The sequence below is a fragment of the Strongylocentrotus purpuratus genome, unplaced genomic scaffold (genome assembly GCF_000002235.5).
Source record: "Strongylocentrotus purpuratus isolate Spur 01 unplaced genomic scaffold, Spur_5.0 spur5_scaffold_10, whole genome shotgun sequence".
Taxonomy (NCBI): Eukaryota; Metazoa; Echinodermata; class Echinoidea; order Camarodonta; family Strongylocentrotidae; genus Strongylocentrotus; species Strongylocentrotus purpuratus.
This window is the reverse complement of record NW_022145595.1, coordinates 18,964,921-18,984,948: the sequence shown is the minus strand read 5'-3', so window position 1 is coordinate 18,984,948 and position 20,028 is coordinate 18,964,921. Positions and strand designations below refer to the sequence as shown.

The 20,028-nt window shown below is 36.9% G+C and overlaps 1 protein-coding gene across 1 annotated transcript; it reads left to right on the top strand.

Annotated features, from left to right (window-relative positions):
- Positions 1–74: 74 nt before the first annotated feature.
- On the top strand, positions 75–15,059 carry LOC548618 (methionine adenosyltransferase). Its single transcript, NM_001123501.1, is given in 8 exon segments — positions 75–229; positions 5,403–5,480; positions 10,370–10,492; positions 11,098–11,210; positions 12,047–12,187; positions 13,036–13,437; positions 13,861–13,994; positions 14,499–15,059. Coding segments are annotated over 8 exon segments (1,179 nt in total). The 5' UTR covers positions 75–144; the 3' UTR covers positions 14,602–15,059.
- Positions 15,060–20,028: the final 4,969 nt, after the last annotated feature.

Sequence of the window (20,028 nt, the reverse complement as noted above, 5' to 3'; positions counted from 1 at the left end):
TCTCCGTTCAAGTCAGGTGACAGGCCTGACATGGGTAAATGGTCGCGTAATTCTTTGGTCTGTCTCTTTTACACGATAGCATTCGAAGAGAGAAGTACGGTCGCTCGTTCTTTCGCTGCAAGCTCATCTTGTAATTCCACCAAAATGGCTCAAGAAAACCACAACTCATCCGTAGCCGAGGGAGACACCTTCCTCTTCACATCTGAATCCGTAGGAGAGGGACATCCAGGTGAGCAAGGCTTCTAAAGTCGAAAATGAAGTGATTTTTGCGCGCTAGAGAGACCGGCTCATCCGAAATTCCCGGTTACTGCGCTGCATTCCCCAATTCAATGCATGCTCACGTACCGTACGCGTACGCTTAGCGAGCTAGCTGCCTTGGCGAGCCCGTTCACAGTTCAGTGCATGTGCATGCATTGGCAATCACAATGCAGTCATGTGTCGTGTGTTTACGTTTAAGGCGCATGCGCAAGTCATTGACTGTAAGTACAAGTTCAATTCAATGATGCAATGTACATCATGTGCACATGTTTATTGTCATGATTGTGTGTGGATTTTGCATGTTGTTGCCCATCCATATTTTGTTATGTATTCAATCTTTTATTTATATCTTTATCAACATGATCAACTCCTAATGCTCATGCATCAGTGATTATTATCTGATTATTAGAAGAAAAAAAATTGTCCACACTTTTGACGACCAAACAACAACATGATCATGTCATGATGAACACATAACCAGTAAATATTAGGTAAAATCCCAAAGAAAAAGAATTATTGTTCTTATTCTGCTATTAAGACTTCTGCAATAATATCAAATTCAATAAATGATCGGGACAGATTTAAGGTAATGTTGATCCTTTTCAAGTAAAATGAATGTTTGGATTGTTGAAGTAGTCTAGTCTATGTGAACAAATGTGTAAAATGGTTGTAAAAGCTTCCAGAAAATCAAAAAAGGAAGGTATTCAAGGTGACAAAAACAGCACTAAATATATTTGTTTGAAATCTTAGGAATAGATCTCTCACTCAGTGTTTAATATTAGAAAATTGAATAGGCAGAAAGGAAGGGTTCCTCAGAGACTACGGTATATTAAATACTAATTCTGATAGTCGTAGATCTAGAATCTCTATTCACATTTCTATTCAGATGTTTATTTTTCTTGTTGATCACAACCAAATATAGGTCTAAATCTGTGTTCTCTGATATTTTTTGATATCCTTGAATTCAGTTTAAAAATACTTTTGGAGCTTTCAATATGTACGAATCGCTTACCGCTCCAAAGTATTTTTCTTTTTCGATGCTTGAATTTACCTTTTTGTCCACCAAATTTTCATGGCAAAATTTTACTTTCCAGTAAATTGTATCATAATTTGCAAGAGGATGTTGTGTACATGTAAGACACATTTCTGCAATAATTTTCAAAAAAAATATGTTTGAAGTCAAATATTTCTAAAAGTCTAAGTGGAAAATGTGTATTGGCACAGGATACAACTTGCAGGTGTCCAATATGTGTGGAGCAAAGTTAGTTGGGTACTGAAGTTAACATCTTTCAACTATAAATTTTGGGTTGAGCCAAGAGGTTTTTGTCCTAAACGATGTTGTTTTTTCTGGATTTTTCTGGATGTTCATGCACGCATCTTCTAGAGTACGGAGACACACCCCCTTATATTTTGTGACGTATTATACTTTTATTTCTAAACCTTGCTTGGAGCTTCCAGGTGTGAAATCTCTCTTGGCTCCTGCAATTCTTCTTTTGTTCTGATAAGGGAAACTTGCATGTGCTTGTTCTTGAAAGAACAAATTATTGATTATACAGCTATTATGCTTACCCCTCCCCCTTTGGGAGACATGTGCCTGTGTCACTACTTGAAAATGAAACGTCATCAGTTATCAGTTTATCACTGAGTCTTCATAGTAAAGCACAAGAATCAATAAAGACTGCAGTAAAATAAATAGCTAAATTCATGCCGTGCTGAGCTGGAATCATTCCAAACTTTGTAAACATTGTAGAAGGTTAGATCATAAACTGATTGGACTTTTGGCAGCCCCGGTTTTACCTCCCACAACTATTCTCATTGGGTTTCTCTAAGTAGAAGTGCAAACACAGTGAATGATCATTGTTTAATATCACCAAGAAAAAGGTAATAAGATAATGCAATCTGGTTTAAAGTGGTTCTATGTGACCTTTCAACCCTTCAAAATATACATAAAAACCTGCTTTAAGACATCACATGTACTCCGTAGTTCTGTGTTGTAAGTTCTATGAACGTGCTTTAGACACCTTTGGTCAAAGGCACCTTCCGCTCAGTTCAAACATCAACTAATGAGGATGAAATAAGGCCCTACCAGATGGGATAAAGACGATAAGATGGCTTACCAAAAAATGCTGGCTCAGCAAAAAATATTTGTCTTGGCATGGTTAGTCACCTTAGAGGATTACCAGGTCTTTTTCTTGGTATACTCTAAAGAAAAGTGGGTGGTTTATTTGTAGATTGTGACAGAAAGATAAAGAGTGAACTGACAAGAGAATTAAAAACTAAAAAGAAGGTTTTGCCAAATTCAAAGGAAGAAAAGAGATCTTGAATAGAGGCATATCGTGACATTATTTTTGAGGAAATTTTATATTTTAGAGGGGGCGTTTTGAGAGGTGGGCCTTCCATTCGACTTCGAAATGCACTCATACATGATGCATTTAACCTTCCAGAATTGTTTTAGGAAACGAGTTATGTTAAAAACAGTTTGAAAAGAAATGAATACCTAATACTTACTCATACAGAAAAATTGCATTGGTCATTTTTGATGGATATTCAAATTGATGTATACATGTACATGAACAACCACTTCATATTTGAAAAATTTGTGATAACAAGTTATTATTAAAGTTGATTGATTTTGTAGTCGCCTACAGTATATCTGAAATAATATCAACAACGTGGCTTTGTTTGAACAGTTTATGATTTGTATTTTAATAGATGAAAACAAACAGTGGTTGAACTTTAACTTCTTGGCCACCTGCCAAGCTAAGTTTAAAAAAATGTAAACAAAAAGTATGCTGCGCAATCAAACTCGTCTATTAACGATTAGTCATTGACGTTGGCGTTTTCTAAAAAAGCAAAGCATATATTTACAAATACGAAACCATGGGTATGACGTTTATCAACTTTAAGCTGACATCGGACCTACTTTCAGAACTGCTGAGCCAGCAAAGATGTCGCAATGTTTTGTATTTTTAATTTTTTTTTTTAAAGAGTGTAAATTGACCTATAGAAGAACAATTAAAGCAAAGTTCATTTGCTTGTATTTTAGTGTGTACAGACCATCTTGTGATGTTATTTGTATGAGATGCAAGTCACCCTAAAGAGGGGAAAAAATAACCGTTAGATTTTCTGAACTGACGAAAGCAATCTAGAATATGTTTAGCAACATAAAATTATGCTCGATTGGAAATCGATAGAAGCCATATATTCGTCCAAAATAGGCAGATCAATTAGATGTTGTGACCAGTGAGGCAGTTTAAAGTTGAGCTTGAAAGGATAGCAGCTTTACTGCTAAAGAATAGGCAGTGAGTGCGTTGTTTGCATGGTTTGAATGCCTCAGCAGAGTACTGGAGTATTTTGCAAAGTCATAGATCCAGCCAGACCCATGTATTGAAAGTAAAAAGGGGTTGGGATCTTTTATTGATTCCTCTGCACCAGTAAGGGTTTAGCTTTGCTTTGTTGCCCTGTGTACCTCCCCCACAAAGGTCTCTGGGTGTGGGCAGCATTGTGTTCTCTTTCAACATCTTGATGTCTTGTTTTTCTCAAAGTCAAAGAATTACCGATAGTATTAATGGGTTGTGATGCGGCAATGTGCAATGTTGATATTTTTCTTAAGTCCAGGGAATTACACATGTGAAAGAAATCAACAAATAGGTGGCCGGCTTTCCCTTAGATTCTGCATCTCTATTGCACATAACCAGAACAGCCAGGAACAGCCAAATGTTCATCATCGGTGTGGGCAGTATGTTTTCCATCTGTCGGGACTCTTGTGGATACGCCTTCTGCCAAGGGACCACCTAATGACTGCACTAGGAGAGAGATAATCCAGTGCGTAAATAATTCAGGGAATCGCTTGTGTACATACAGGCTTGAATTGTTTGATGGCAATTTGCATACAACTGGTCCCAGTATTATTCACAAACACAAACTGTGGAGTCATTGTTTAAGTTACTTGTTGTATGGTTTTGTCTTCACCGTTACAAGGTGACTTTAAGACTGCATCTTTAAAAAATGCAATCGTAGCCTTGAGACGTCTAATACTTCTCTACATCTTTAACCTTCCTCGATTCTCAGAAAGCGAATTAGCTCTGCCTCTTTCAAACTTGTCCGTCCCTTCTCCTCAAGAACTGTATGGTCATGTGCATCTGTTTGTCTCGTTTGCCCAACATCCATTTTTGTGTCTTTCTTCTTTCTTTCCGTTCACTTTGAGCTCTCCTGTTTTCTCTTCACTTTGCCTGAACCCTTCACCAGCCAGCCTGGCATCCTGTATCTTTCTGTTGCTATTGTCCAGTGACTGGGAAGATGATGTGTGTGTGTGTGTGATACCCTTCGTGGAATGTGGTACTCAGGAGGAGGCCCATTTGACCCGATGCACGTGGGTCACTCCTGCAGCTGCGGTTGCTGATGATGATGATGTACTTTCCATAACTTAGCTGTATCTTCTACATCTCTGCATTGCGTTTCCCGACTTAATATTATGTGCAAATGTACCACAAGTAAAACAAAATATAAATTAATAAGTATTAAAGGCAATTAACCAGTCTAGCCACAACAACATCAACATGGATTTTGATAAACTAATCAGTTGTTCTCAAAAGCTTTTGCAGGATTAAATATTGGGAAGAGATTTCCTGTAGGGTTAACATTTTTGTAGTTAATGAACCATTGCTCTTTTGTAGTTATTGAACCATTGCTCTTTTGTAGGCTTTATTGTTGTATGATTTATTTTCATCTCTTTCCCCGCATTGAAACCATGAAGCCGGAAAGACATGATAAAGGTAGCATTGTTGAAGTACTTCATGTGAGATGAACTTCATGAATTTGGCCGAGATCTTTTTCAACTCTGCTATTAGTGGATCATGTTTTGCTCCAACTTTTTATATCGGTGTTCACAGTTGCCAGCTTTCAGACTATTGCCTCAGATCATGCTTCTTGATCATAGGCCCCAACCCCATCCCATTTCTGACCTCTTTATAACCTATACATTGCCTATGGGCTCTATGTATGCATCATTTTGCAGGCTAATTATGTATCTGGTATCCCTATGTGATTGACATTAAATTTGTAGCACTTCATTCATTAGCTGAAATCATGAAGTAAAGCTTTTATTTATTTTGCATTCCTTATTTTTTCTCTTTTCTTTCCAGACAAAATCTGTGATCAAGTCAGTGATGCCGTCCTGGATGCCCATCTTGCTATTGACCCCAATGCAAGGGTCGCGTGTGGTAAGTTCATTAACCTTGTTTGACCTTTAACCTGTGTGCTTCAACATGCCAACTACCTCATTCACTCATTGCCATAGGCTTAATACAGGGGTTATCTGGTTCCAGAAATACATTTGAGATTGCATAAGCATATGAAAGATGATGACAGAACCACATTGGGAACAGCTGTTTAAAACACCCACAAGGGTTTTGTCACAATCAAAAGTTATTATGACTTGCATTTTATAGTTATTCTGCCACAAGCCCTTCCTCCATTCCAATATGGTCTTGTGTTTTCATGTTCTAAGATGTGTTTTGCTGAGTCATGTCGAGCTAAAGAGACTGATGCATCATCTCATTGTCAACTTTTGTTTTTGAGGGTAAACAATATTGGTCTAGAATGTGCTTATAGTAACAAGACTTACAACACATGACCTCTCAATTAACATTTGCATTGGACTAAATTGCAATGTCATGTCCGGTATTATAAAGGATCTAGAATAAACTTCTCTTAATCAAGTTTATTTTTTGTAATAACACACGACCACACAATACCGGTAGTTATATTAAACTAAAATGCAATGTCATGCCAGTATTAAAAAGAGAAAATAAAACGAAGTGTAAGCTACATATGATATAGTTGTCCAAGCCTTTTATTAACCGGGCGCCGGGCGATTTTTACCCTACGGTCCCTGACTTTTGGCGCCCGGTAAGACGGGGAAAATGAGTACCGGGCGCCGGTCATTTTTTATTTCTGGCGCCCGGTCTGGGAGAATTAACATTTTCTGTTTCATAAACTTCCACATGTCTAGCACTAAATGTTCACAAATGTGACAAAAACTTACTTGATACAAGTTAAACGTGGACTGAATGAACCCTAACAAATCATTATAATGAGAATCCTAATTAAAATCGCCCAGAAACAATTGCAGCACGAATACGAGCGGCCGCTATTTCCTACTCCTAGCGGAGAACGGAGCACACAATACAGGGGATGTACACCACTCAAAGACGAGCGCATTTCCCCAGCCCAGGCCATGCATACACACACAAATGACATCAGTGCTGTACTGCAGTACACACACAGTGTCAGTACAAGAAAGTCTCGATGTAACTTCCAAAAATCCATCCGAAAAGCCAAATTTTGCTGTCAAAAATGCGGAATCGGAGCCATATTTCCAAAGCTCACGGGGGTTAAACTCAGTTTTAAGAAACAGTTTCATCAAAATAGCGCTAAAAATCAAGAAATCAGCGATTTTGTTACCAGTTTTTTTGCCTATCGCATGCCCTTCGAATGTAATGGTATCTTCAAAAAAGCAAATGAAAATCAAAACACCGGATCTGCTGATGCGTTGACTTTATGTACAAAGTTGATTGCAACTCCAGACTTGCCTTGATTCAGCGGCCCTCGTAATCATTGACTAAAATTCTGTGATGTTTTGAATAATGGACTTTTCTGATAAAATAGATAAAAATATTTAACAAATCTTTTTTTTTTAATTTTCTAATTATTATTATATTATTATTATTATTTTTTTTTTTTTATTTTATTTTTTTAAGTGACAGGTCGGTCGTTCTCAATGATTAAATGCGTTTTTATTCAAAGAAACATGAATGCAATAGCATTTTATAGGGAAAATAACAAAAAAACGTAAAACAGGCATAATCTTTTTTTTTCACCTAAAATATGTTTTTTCAAGCTGAATAATATGTTTTTTTGAAAGCGACAGGTTGGAAGCTCTGCATTGTCATTATAGATCTGGTTTTTCTTAAATATTTTTTTTATAGAAATAATTTAATTCCCCCTTCCCAACATTTTTAAATTTTTGACATTTAACGGCATGAAAATAGTATCAAACATGAACTACAACAACTACAAATGACAGATTTATCTAAGGTATGAGTGATTTAATATTAGAGTGCTCAAAATTTAAACTAGAAATTAAACTACCGTATGTATAAATAAAAGGTAACGTTTAACAAATAATTTAAAAGAAAACGGTACATATTTTCATCAATTCTCGAAACGGCTCCTGGTCCTGGAAAACGGCTCCCGGTTCTCTAAAAAAAATAAGGACCGGGAGCCGCTTTTTCAGATATTTGGCTCCCGGTCTGCTTTGACTTAATAAAAGGCTTGTAGTTGTCTATTTAAAGGTATTATGTCCCATTTGCAGGCCAAAAAATGAAAAAGTTAAATTCCAACTGCATTTGAAAGATAATACTAATTTAGAACTTCCCTAAAAAAGGTGGGGCTTGAAAATGTCTTCAAGTGGGAAAATAACGACTATTAGTTGTCAAATCGACTTTAGGGCTATAGAGCCCAAAAGTAATAGTCTTGATTTTCAGATAATTGTACCGAATGGTAATACGTTTTATGCTGCGCAAAGATTCAATCAGTTTAATCTTGGCCATCACAAGAAGTGGGTTATTGATGTAGACAAATGCTCATGTACCCTTTACAACTCTTTTCATGTATGTTAACCAAAGAAGAAAAAAAGCCAGTCAGTCACTCAATAGTGTCTGACAGTGAAGTCTAGCAGGTTTCCTTGCATAATTTAAATATGAGGACACTGCTAACGTTTAAATTTCGCAGATAGGACATACATGACATATTCATAATTCCTGCAAAGTTCTCCAGAATGTGAGGTTGGCTACAAAAGGGACATAGTACCTTTAATAGCTCCTAAACAAATTCAATGTCTGATCATGTTATGAGGTAGTAGAATCCTGTATTTCAGATATTCCCCAGGCTGGCATCGTAATTTATTTTTTCCTGACCGTAACTGTTTTGATTCACCATATGTAAGCCAGATGGTAGAAATCCCATGCAACTGATTTCGTCATCTTTAAATCATATCATGCGATTGACAGCAGTATTTTGAATGATGATGCAACATCTGATCACTTTTGTGAGAGTGGAAATATGGTTTGGCTAGGTTCCAACAGATGTTTAAAGGGAAAGTCCACCCCCAAAATAAGTTTGTTTCGATAGAGACAGAATAATAAGAAAATCAGGTGAGTGAAAGTTTGAGCAAATTCTGAATGAAAATAAGAAAGTTATGAATTATTGAAGTTGTGATCAATCAAATACAAATTGGCAACTCTGTGACTTATTATACGAGCTCTCCTTCATTTGCTTTGTGCATAATATTCCATAAAATCATGTTTTCTTCGTTATTGATGCCGGAACATATATTTGTTCCTTGCAGGGGGAGTATAGAAACATATTTGCAATTATTTTATTTAGGGTGCATGTATGGTTGAAATTTTTCTTGAGGGAAAATGAAAATTTTAGATTTTTTTAGTACTGAGCAAATGGAAGTTGAACTCACATGATATGTCATAGAGTTGCCAATTTGTGTTTGATTGATCACAACTTCAAAAATCCTAACTTCCTTATTTTTAATCGGAATTTGCTCAAACTTTCACTGACTTGTTTCTCTCATTTTTCTACTCCTAAAACTAACTTAATTTCAGGGTGGACTTCCCCTTTAAGTATACCTGTATGTACTTTACCTCACATACGCATAACTCTGCGAATCTGTTGAAACAAATCACGCCTTCAACTCCAAATATTTGTCTCTACTATGGTGATACGTACTCATGTGAAGGACGTGTCAAAAAGTATTGATATTTTATGAATTGTATTCACAAGTCTTGAAAGGGTATCTTGCTAATAAAAAAGGAAAAGACAGAGACAGAGAGAGATAAGGAGAGGAGAAAGGCAGAGACACAGAGAAACAGAAAGAGAGAGCTCATTTTTTTATCCTGAGCTTATTACAAATGATGAAATAAAATTAACAAACATATACCGCTACTGGCTTTTTTGCAGTATTTGAAACAAAAATCTTGTGCAAATGAAAATACATTGTACATGTCTATGGTGTAGCATACAAATACTTTATTACATCTGAAAAAGGCAAATGTTGTTTTATCTTATTTTTATCTGTCGCTCAGCAGGTGCTTCGTGATGGATATGTTAAAAAAGGTGTGGGTACAGGTAACTGTGCAAACATGGGGAGATTTATTATTTGTACTTGTTTGCTTTGAGTGGTATTGCTGCTCGGTAAAATCACTCAGTAGTACAATGTCAATACAATCCGTGCATATTAAATTACTACCTGTAGTTTATGGTAATGATTCAGCGTAAAAATAGCCCAAATTAGGATAATATGGATCCATATAATGCAACAGCTGTATGAAATTCATATTCTATATGTGGTTTACTTGTTAAGGCTGTTAAAGTAAAAGATAAACCAATGAATCAATCTTAGCCATACCAGCAGTCAAACAGACTCATTATTTCAGTCATTGATTGCTGTCGTACGGAGCAGCTTGTTTATTTTTTAAGTTAATACTTTGAACTACATCCAATTTTGTTGTTGATATACTATATATTACCAGTTTGTTTTATGCAGTAAATCCATAAATGAATAGTTTGTTTTATGTTGTATATCCGGATATGTTTCATATTAAATAGTTACATATTAAATGCGTGGTTATAAGCTCCAAAGAATTGTTGTAAAAGAAAATTGATTTCGGGCAATTGCATGCAATTGGTTCTGTAAGACATATTGGATTTTCTTCATTTATTTCCCCCCAAAATGTAAAATTCTCTTGACTTACCATTGATAATCATATCTGATTGATACACGTCTGTAAAAACCCAATTACACACACACACATTAATGGTACCAAAATTAAAAAGAAATCATTCAATGGTCATATCAAGCAATTACTTCTTTTCCCCCTCCATTTTGGAGGAAATAAATTGAAAGATAAATCATAAGGGATACATTGCACGGGACCGCCCTTTACACTCACAATTTGTCTCTACAGAAATTATGTCATCTAGTTTTGGCATCAAATTTTTCTGATTTGCACCATTTTGTTTTGTTCTTTTTATCCAGAATGTGCCTCAAAGACAGGTATGATCATGGTGTTCGGAGAGGTGACCTCTAACGCCCATGTAGATTACCAGACCTGTGTCAGGGATGCCATCAAAGCTATAGGGTATGATGATTCTTCTCAAGGTAAGACTTATTTTAGAAACGATATACATCAGCGAGGGTGCTAGTAGTTGTTATGATCATCTTGTTTGGGGAGGTAACCTCCAACGCCCTTTAATAGACCTGTGTTATGCATCAAGAAAAAAATAAATGTCTTGAGATCTATCCTCTTACATTACAACCAACAGTTTTACAAGGATTGACCTCGTCATTTTATTTAAAAACAACAAGCAAGTCGAGTCTTCAAAAGTCAAATTGTTAATGTATTTTGATTTTTTTTTAAAGGGGGTTATGCAGAGTACAGCTGCTCTTAACAACATCAAAAGCTTGCTGGAGTTTTATCTGATTAAGCAGCGATGATGCTAAATATTAGATGCAAGAAATAAAAAGTGTGGAGTTTCTGTGAACAGGTTTTCATCAGGAACATTTATATCTAACTCCGTCTTAGGGTGGAAGCCAGTGTCAGGGTATCTGGACTGTATTAATTTGTCAAAATTGATTACAATGAACGTTTTCTTTTTTTCATGTTGCTTGTATATTTAACAGTTCGTTTGCGTAAACCCTTCACTCCATCCACCGCCCTCTATACTGACATAGCAACAAACATTCTTCTCACTTCTCCCCTTCAGGTTTCGACTATGATACTTGCAATGTTCTAGTAGCCATTGAACAGCAGGCCCGAGAGATTGCAAACTCAGTTCATGTCGGAAAGGCTGAGGATGATATAGGTGCTGGTGATCAGGTAATTTTTTTAAATTTTTTTCTCCCCAAACCCCCACCCCCAAGCTCCTTCTCTTTAGGGTGTGGATTGTTACGAGGCCTAAGGAAGCCATCCGAGTACAACATCCAATTTTTTTGAAGTATTTGGCATTTTTCTATATGTAAATTAATAAATGATGGGCAAAATCCAAGAAGGGGGGGGGGGGGGGGGTAAAATCCATCCCCTCTGCAGAGCTGCCAACTAGTACGGATTTTCCGTAATTGGTACGGAAATTAACGACCATTACGGAATGTTGTCTCAAATTACGGATTTAAAAAAAAAAAAAAAAAAAAAGATTTTTTTTTTTTTTTTTTTTTTTTTTAATGAATTAAATATGATTTATCGTAGCGAGTGCTGTGAATAGGAGCCATTTTTCATGATAAACTGTGTTGTGATGACCTGAAATTCAATACTTAACATCTTTGTGTGAGTAAAATCACCAAAAATTTCAGATAATCATGCGTCCGCGCAGTGTTGGCGTGTCGTTTTTTTAGATTCATAGCGCCGCATAAGAAATTACTGATTTATACCCCAAATTACTGATTTTGAGCCTTGTGATTACTGATTTTCTGTTCTGGAGGTTGGCAGCTCTGCCTCTGGCTGAGAGAGCCCCAAAATAACCTGGCATTTTTAAGGTAAAAACATAAAATATGTTAAGATGTTAACAGAATGAGGATGGAGCAAGCTAGGGTAATAGTGGTACTTTGTAAGGCTGCTTCATCATCCCTTTGTATAAACATGTGCATACTTAAAATGTAGCTCTTTAATTTGTTTTTATTGTTACCTATGATTTGACCTGGTCTTTGTCTCTCTTGCAGGGATTGATGTTCGGTTATGCCAGTGACGAGACGGAGGAATGCATGCCCCTAACATGTGTCCTAGCTCATGCTCTTACACAAAAGCTGGCTGAAATCAGGCATGGCGGAGATAGGAGGCTACGTCCCGACTGCAAATCACAGGTATGGTTGTACAACGCATGGGGGGTGTTTCACAAAGATCCTAAGTTGAACTTATCTCTAAGTTGAACTTAACAATTATGAAGTGCTGTTAGCTTCTATGAAAATATTTTGTAAAAGTTATTGCAAAAGGCATAGAATGTTGATTCAAATCATTCATATTTTCTATCATCAAGGATGTTATATGTTCTTGATGTGGAATTTATAAAAAGTCTAAAATACTTCAGTTTTCGCTTTTGAATATATTTTATTTTAAGGCTACAAATGGCTCTCCATGACTTTTAAGTCCAACTTGGAGGTTAAGCTCGACTTAGGATCTTTGTGAAACACGATACATGTCCTACCTCAAAGTGAATTCCGAACTTCAACCCTTGACCAAAAACCATACCCTAATTCTGAACCTAAAAGAAAGCCTGGTTTCCACTTCAACTTTATATCTTTGACAAATAAACCCTTGGCAATCATCAGGTTACCCTGAAAACAGCAAACATGGTCAAGATTTATGTCAAAGTTCGGGTATTAGAATTCCAATTGAGAGGAGCCCGATGTCAAGTACTAATTTTGTACTTGCACTGCATGAGAAAATTCTGTTGTATAATCAGAACAATCATGTAATATTTGGTTTAGAATCTTTAAAGGTCACTTTTCATAGACCGATTTTAAAATACAGAGTACTTCGAGAGAAAATCATAAATGGACAGAACGAGATGATAACAGTAGTGGTGGTGGTTGCAGCCGTTTTTTAATAAAAAAACAAAAACTTACCATACACAACTATACTATGGGGAGGGAATGTTTATTAAGTAAAACCGTGTGGGGACAAACATTTTGTATTTTGTTCTTTCCACCAGGTTACCGTCGAGTACAAAATGGACAGAGGAGCCTGCGTACCCCTGCGCGTCCACACCATCGTCATCTCCACTCAGCACTCTGAAGACATCACCCTCCCGGACCTCCAGAAGCTTCTCAGGGAACAGGTCATCGACGTGGTCATCCCCAAGAAGTACCTAGACGAGAACACCGTCTACCATCTCAACCCCTCGGGTTCTTTCCTCATCGGTGGCCCCAAGGGCGACGCCGGACTCACCGGCAGGAAGATCATCGTCGATACCTACGGAGGGTGGGGCGCCCATGGCGGAGGAGCTTTCTCTGGCAAGGACTTCTCTAAGGTGGACAGGTCAGCCGCCTACGCTGCCCGCTGGGTGGCCAAGTCTCTGGTCAAGGCTCAACTGTGCAAGCGTGTCTTAGTCCAGGTTGGTATTGCAATCGGGTTCATTGGGTGATCATTTAAATACCTTGAGTCACATCGCCAAACCAACTTCAAAGCTGACCGATTCATGGCGTTGGGGGGATATAATTTCTTTTTTGTCCATTCAATTGTTAATTTGGTTTCAGTTTTTTATTGGTATGACCGTTGTGTAAACTGTAAACACAACAGTAGAGGAGCTTTGAAAATGATAAACAGATGTCCAAGAAAAAAAAAAAAAAATGTAACCAAACCTGTAATGCAGAATTGAAAAAATGGGAATTTTGGTAACAAATTATATTTTACACATTTACAAGACAGTGTTCTTTTACCCACCAAATAAAAATGTAACAATCGATATTCAGAATGTCTATTATCAGGGGCTCTAGATTAGTTTTTTCATTCTCGTCTCCTTAATTTTTCCCTCTAGGTTGCATATTCCATCGGTATCTCAGAGCCTCTCTCCATCACTGTTTTCCACTACGGCACATCGGAATACTCGGAGAAGGAACTCCTGCGTATCGTGAAGACCAACTTTGACCTCAGGCCTGGTGCAATTGTCAAGTAAGTCCACCCTGAAGTCCTAGTTTCATGTCAGAATGAGTTCTGTAAATGCGTGTTGCATTAACCCAAAACAGTTAAGTTTTCGAAAATTCTTAATAATTTGAATAAGCTTTTCTTCCTCAAACAATTTTTGCTAATTTTCACTTTTTCATAGTTTAACATTTTGTTGTTGATGTGTAGAGTAAAAGAAACGGTGTCAAGGAAGGAAAAATATTAATCACATTTCTACTCGAAAATAGTGATTATAAATTTCTCTCTGAGTTGCCAATTTAGAGACTTCAATGATTACTTTTGTTATGGGTTGTACTTTCTATATCAATTTGGCAATTTTTCATTGAAATCATGATACAGAATTTGCTGCAGGTATTATAATTTTTTCTTCTTCAGAAATCAATTATTTCTGTTATTTTTAATAGTGCCCGTAAAACTTTTAAGGATGACTTTGCTGATGTATCGAAAGTACCTTTTAATCAAAGAAAATACATTCCTTGATCTCCTCCACAGGGCTCTTGATCTGAAGAAACCCATCTACCGAAAGACCGCTACCTTTGGCCATTTTGGACGTTCTGAATTCACTTGGGAACAGCCCAAGAAACTTGTTCTCTGAGCGACGCCACTAATGGACTCATTTTTTTTGTCTGTATTGTCCCATCATGGATCTAGGGAAATGGGCACTCTTTAAATGGACTACTTTCTACAGGTGGAATGTTTAGAACACTAACAAAGCATGTTGGTGCCTACAACCTGTGGCAGAGACAGATTTATATATATATATGTATATTATATTGAAACAAAAAAAAACAATTGAAATTTCTAAAAGACAAGACTATTGTAATTTGAAATTTTCCCCTTCTTGATCCCCTCTTACAAGGAGAAATAATTGAGAATATTTTTTTAAAGGAAGCATCTACACGGCAATGCATGTAGGCTAATATGAATCAGTATGGGGTCCTTTTAATATTGTGCTCAGTGCCATTTTGTCTGTGATCTTTGAATATGTTGGTATATTTGAGGAATTTTCTTTTGACCTTGTGAATGTGTATCACATGATGGGTAGTATTCCATGTTGGGCATTGTGCGCTCCTAATGGAATGAACTTTACATGTCATTATTGCACGAAGAACTAGGAATGTTCTAGGAATGAGCTACCCTTAAAAAAAAACACACACACACACACACAGACACACACACACACTGAATTGATTGCCAGGGCATAGTGAATGATTTTGAAGCATATCTTCATAAAATTTCCGCCATTCCTTCTCTGATTAGGTGGCAGTATGTCTCATTGAGCGAGTGATTGATTCTTTTGTGTGTGCGTGTGTGTGACAGAATGCCTGAGGAGTTATGAACTGTGAATAAAACCCTAATGCTACATGAATGATTTTGTTTGTTTAAAGAAATAATGTCATGACGGAATGTCTGGAGCAATGATCCATTCCACCTTACAGATCATCTCTAGACACAAATTCCTGTTAAAAGTTTTTTATAGTAGTATTTTTTTGTTGTCGCATTTTTCTCCTTGTGTGATTCCGACACCATAATAAAGAGTATTCACTTTATCATGACGTAGGATGTAACTGGTCATGTAATTGTAGCTTTGGGGTTAAACATATATGGGAAGCATCGATAGCAGGGACACAATTGGAATCTTGGATTTACAAATGTGTTTTCATCATTATAGAAAGTTTATTTTTTATTTTTTCCTGTTGTATCGCAGTCCTGTCTTTTTATATTAAAGAGAATGATATTTGATGACGAATATTAAGTGAGGGTGTTGTATATATTATACATGTGACTGATAATTAGGCAGGTATTCTATTATTGTTTCTCTCTAATTAGATTTAATGAAATATATTAAGATTAAGTATTTGTGATTTTTCAGTACTGTTTCTTTAATACTGTCTTATTCAAGGTATTAATATCATTTCACATTGAAATTTTTAACCCTTTCCATCATCCCTAATCACATGTTATTCGGGTGTATGGAATTTGTGGGTGTATTAATCTGAAATTCTAATTTATTCCGTCAAATGCAGTCTCGGCACCATGTCCAGTGCCCACTACATTAGCTTTGTATGTGAACAATTCTTAGCTGTTTTAGTGCATTGGTAGTTTATGCATGCGTGCGGTAAGAGAGGAGTATGCACCAGTCTTCATGGTGTTATGTAACGGTCAATCTGTGCCCAGTGATTCGAAATGGCTTGAAATAGCTTGCTCTTAGTAATGCAGCTGTGTAAAATACAAGATTGTTTTGTATGTTTGAAGCCCCAGTGGTTTTAACTAATATACTTGGACTCCAAACAGAACGTTTGTTCTTCTTTTGGTACAGAGGTATATGAACCATCACATTGAGATGTTCCTTTAAAATAAAAGAAAAGAAGTTAAAATGTGCCCATGTCAATGATATGTGGTGGTCCGTTGGAAACATTCTAAGAAAAGAACCGCGGCCTCTTGCAATAAAAAATCGTCTTTAGTTGCGTGATATGAAACCAACTCTTTTAGCATGTGATTTTTACAGCAGGTCCTCGATTTATAAATTATGATTGTGTGAGGGTAGCTACAAGCTGGGATTTACAATGTACATGTGCCAAGTCAGTCAGGTTATTAGTAGTGAATGGTTTGCTTCCAAGGCCAACGAGTCAATGCCAACAGTCGTTATTCTAGCTTGAACTTGTTAGAGAGTAACTTGTTTCATGCGCCCCACCCACTCCAGTGACAACCTGTACATAATCTGTATATGCATACCACTGCACTTGTTTTACAGACACTTTTTGTTAGGGTGTGGGGTTTACTCCACCAGTGATCCTCAATTCAATGTTAGAACCTGTTTTGAAGGGAGCCTGTATATAAAGACCACTTGCTTCCCTCGAGTCACTCAGAGTTGTCCTGGCAGGAGCGACTGTATCGTACATTCGTTGATTTTATACAATACTAGAAATGTGAGTTTATTTATGTCTAGTTATCATCATCAGAATCGGTGTGTTAGGTTAGATATTATTTGACGAGATTCTACAATGATCCCTCTCTCTATGAGTATTTGCGAAATGGAGTAAGGGAAGAACTCTGAAAAATGTCAGAATAAAAGATTCTATTCAGAGTTCCTTCTTCTTTCTCCCACTCTGTTCTTACCTTCTGGAGTGCATGTCCATGCTTTCAAGCAAGGAAATAACGGAGCTTGCTTGTAAAAGTAGACCCCCTCTTACATTCGATGAAGGACCCGCGTCATTTTTCTGCGAAGCAGCAAGACATTCCAAATATGGTCTCTTCTAGTCTTCTACCCCCATCCCTTGTCTATTTCAATAGTTCATTGACCTCTCTGAATGTGCCTTTGATCACGATTGAGTTCTCTACCTAGGAGAGCTTCGGAGTAAATAAACATGCTATGTGTATAATGTGTACTCATTGTATTAATACTATTTCTTTTTCTAAAACAGTTCAGGTGTTGTGGCACATAGATGCTTGTATTCAAAGGTTTTTACGACCAGTGTTCCAGGAAATACACGTATTTTGATTTAACAATGATATAAGAAATAATATGGAATGCATACTATTCCTTACTCTATGTTGTCACACTATAGAGCAATTATGTACATTACAATTAAAAAAAGAAGAAAATGAACTATCAAATTTGGTTTTATGCGTCTTTACTTTCTTACCCGTGTTGTCGTGAATCGCAGTCCAAATTACAAAGATAGATTGAAGATCAAAAAAGAGCCGCTAAGCAAGATTGGCGATGGTTCAAAGGATCTTTTTAATAGTGTACATGTGCAGATAGATTAAAGCGTCTGTTTAGAGGCAGAATGGCGTCAATTCATATATTTTAACACAGTTGATATCCTTCTGGCTCCAGATGAGATGATCAATCGAGACCGAAACTTAGGAATTAGGGTGGATGAGTGGGTATGTCATTGAGATGTCATTGAGATGATTGCCGTCAGCTGATAAAGAGGCTGACAAAGTAACATTGTTATTGAACAGCATTTGGTAACATGATAAATACAGTTTGTACATGTATGTCGGACCAGAAAAATAGAATCACATTTGTATTGACATTTGACCTTTGGGCGTGATTCATACCTTCACGCAGTTACCAATATGGCATGTTCCTCAGGTTCTGTATTTAGGAGAGCACTATTGATACTGCTAAGGCTAAACAAGACGGTTTTATTTTAAAAACAATACAGTATTATTTTAAAAACAATGAGATCACCCACAACATATACCGGCACATGTACATGAATAGCAAATAAATTAACACACCGACACTGGAAAAGACTTAAAGGGGAAGTCCACCCTGAAATTAAGTTAGTTTTAATAGGAGTAGAAAAATGAGAGAAAAAAGTCAGTGAAAGTTTGAGCAAATTCCGATAAAAAAATAAGGAAGTTAAGATTTTTTAAGTTGTGATCAATCAAACACAAATTGGCAACTCTATGACGTATCATGCGAGCTCAACTTCCATTTGCTCAATACTAAAAAAATCTAAAATTTACATTTTCCCTCAAGAAAAATTTCAACCATACATGCACCCTAAATATAATAATTGCAAATATGTTTCTATACTCCCCCTGCAAGGAACAAATATATATTCCGTCATCAATAACGAAGAAAACATGATTTTATGGAATATTATGCACAAAGCAAATGAAGGAGAGCTCGTATAATAAGTCACAGAGTTGCCAATTTGTATTTGATTGATCACAACTTCAATAATTCATAACTTTCTTATTTTCATTCAGAATTTGCTCAAACTTTCACTCACCTGATTTTCTTATTATTCTGCCTCTATCGAAACAAACTTATTTTGGGGGTGGACTTTCCCTTTAAGTGTACCGTGATTTATAGCTCTATGTATAACATCAACCTCAAAAAAACTTTACCTGACATTCTATAAAATAAAGGATAACATAAAACCCTGGGTACATAGGGCTCGCGAGGATTGTCAGACGTGGGTTTCATGCGAGCTCTATTCTATTCGAGAGCATACACTAAACTCTACAATATGTTTTACTGTTCACTGAAAATGTATTTAAATTGCAATATCTCTTTGTAGAAGTAATACACAAAGCTCATGTTTTGAATACAGTTATACTTCTCTCTCTCCTCCTCTCTCTCTCTTCCCTCTGCCTCTCTCTCTCTTCCCTCTGCCTCTCTCTCCTCTACCTCTCTCTCTTCCCCACCTCTCTTCCTCCCTCTCCCCTCTACCTCTTTCTCCCCAACTTTCTCTCTCTCTCTCTCCCTCTCTCTCACCCTCTTTCTCTCTCTCTTCCTCCCCCCTCTACCTCTCTCTCCCCTACCTCCCTCTCTTCCTCCCTCTCTCCCCTCTGCCTCTCCTCTACATCTCTCTTCCCCACCTCTCTCTCTCCCTCCTCTCTCACCCTCTCTCTTCCCTTACATCAAAACCAAAGCAGGCTTTGGTGATACACACAAACACACACACACGATTAAGGAAAAAGAGATACTCCCCTATAGATCATTCCATAATGTTTACAGTGACAATAATAATTGCAAATTTGATAAAAGTTGATAATATTGAGATGGTCTGAGGTTTATGAGTTCAAAGGTTTATTTGCTTTCCGATACCACTCTGGAAACACAGCGATAATCCGTCCCAGTTATACACGCAAACAAAGTGATGTCATAGACGAATTGTCAATGACATGCCGAACAGTTAGAAATCTCTGTCTGCTGATCTCAAAAAGTTTGTTGTCAATAAAGGGCCTTGAACCTTGCAGGCTGCAGCTGTTTGATGTATTGATCATTGTTCTAAAATATCTGTGTCAAATATGTAAATTTAACGTATTGGATAAAGCTTCATTATTGACAATTATGATTACTGGTAATCATTATGACGATTACAAAGTATTCAGCATACTTGAATTTTATCATGTTTTTCTTGTTCCATTGCTCTCTCTCTCTTCTCTACCTCTCTCTCTCTCTACCTCTCTCTCTCCACTCTCCCTCTTTTTCTTTTCTCTCTTCTCTACCTCTCCCCTCTCTTACTTTCTCTTTCCCTCTACCTCTCTCTCTTCC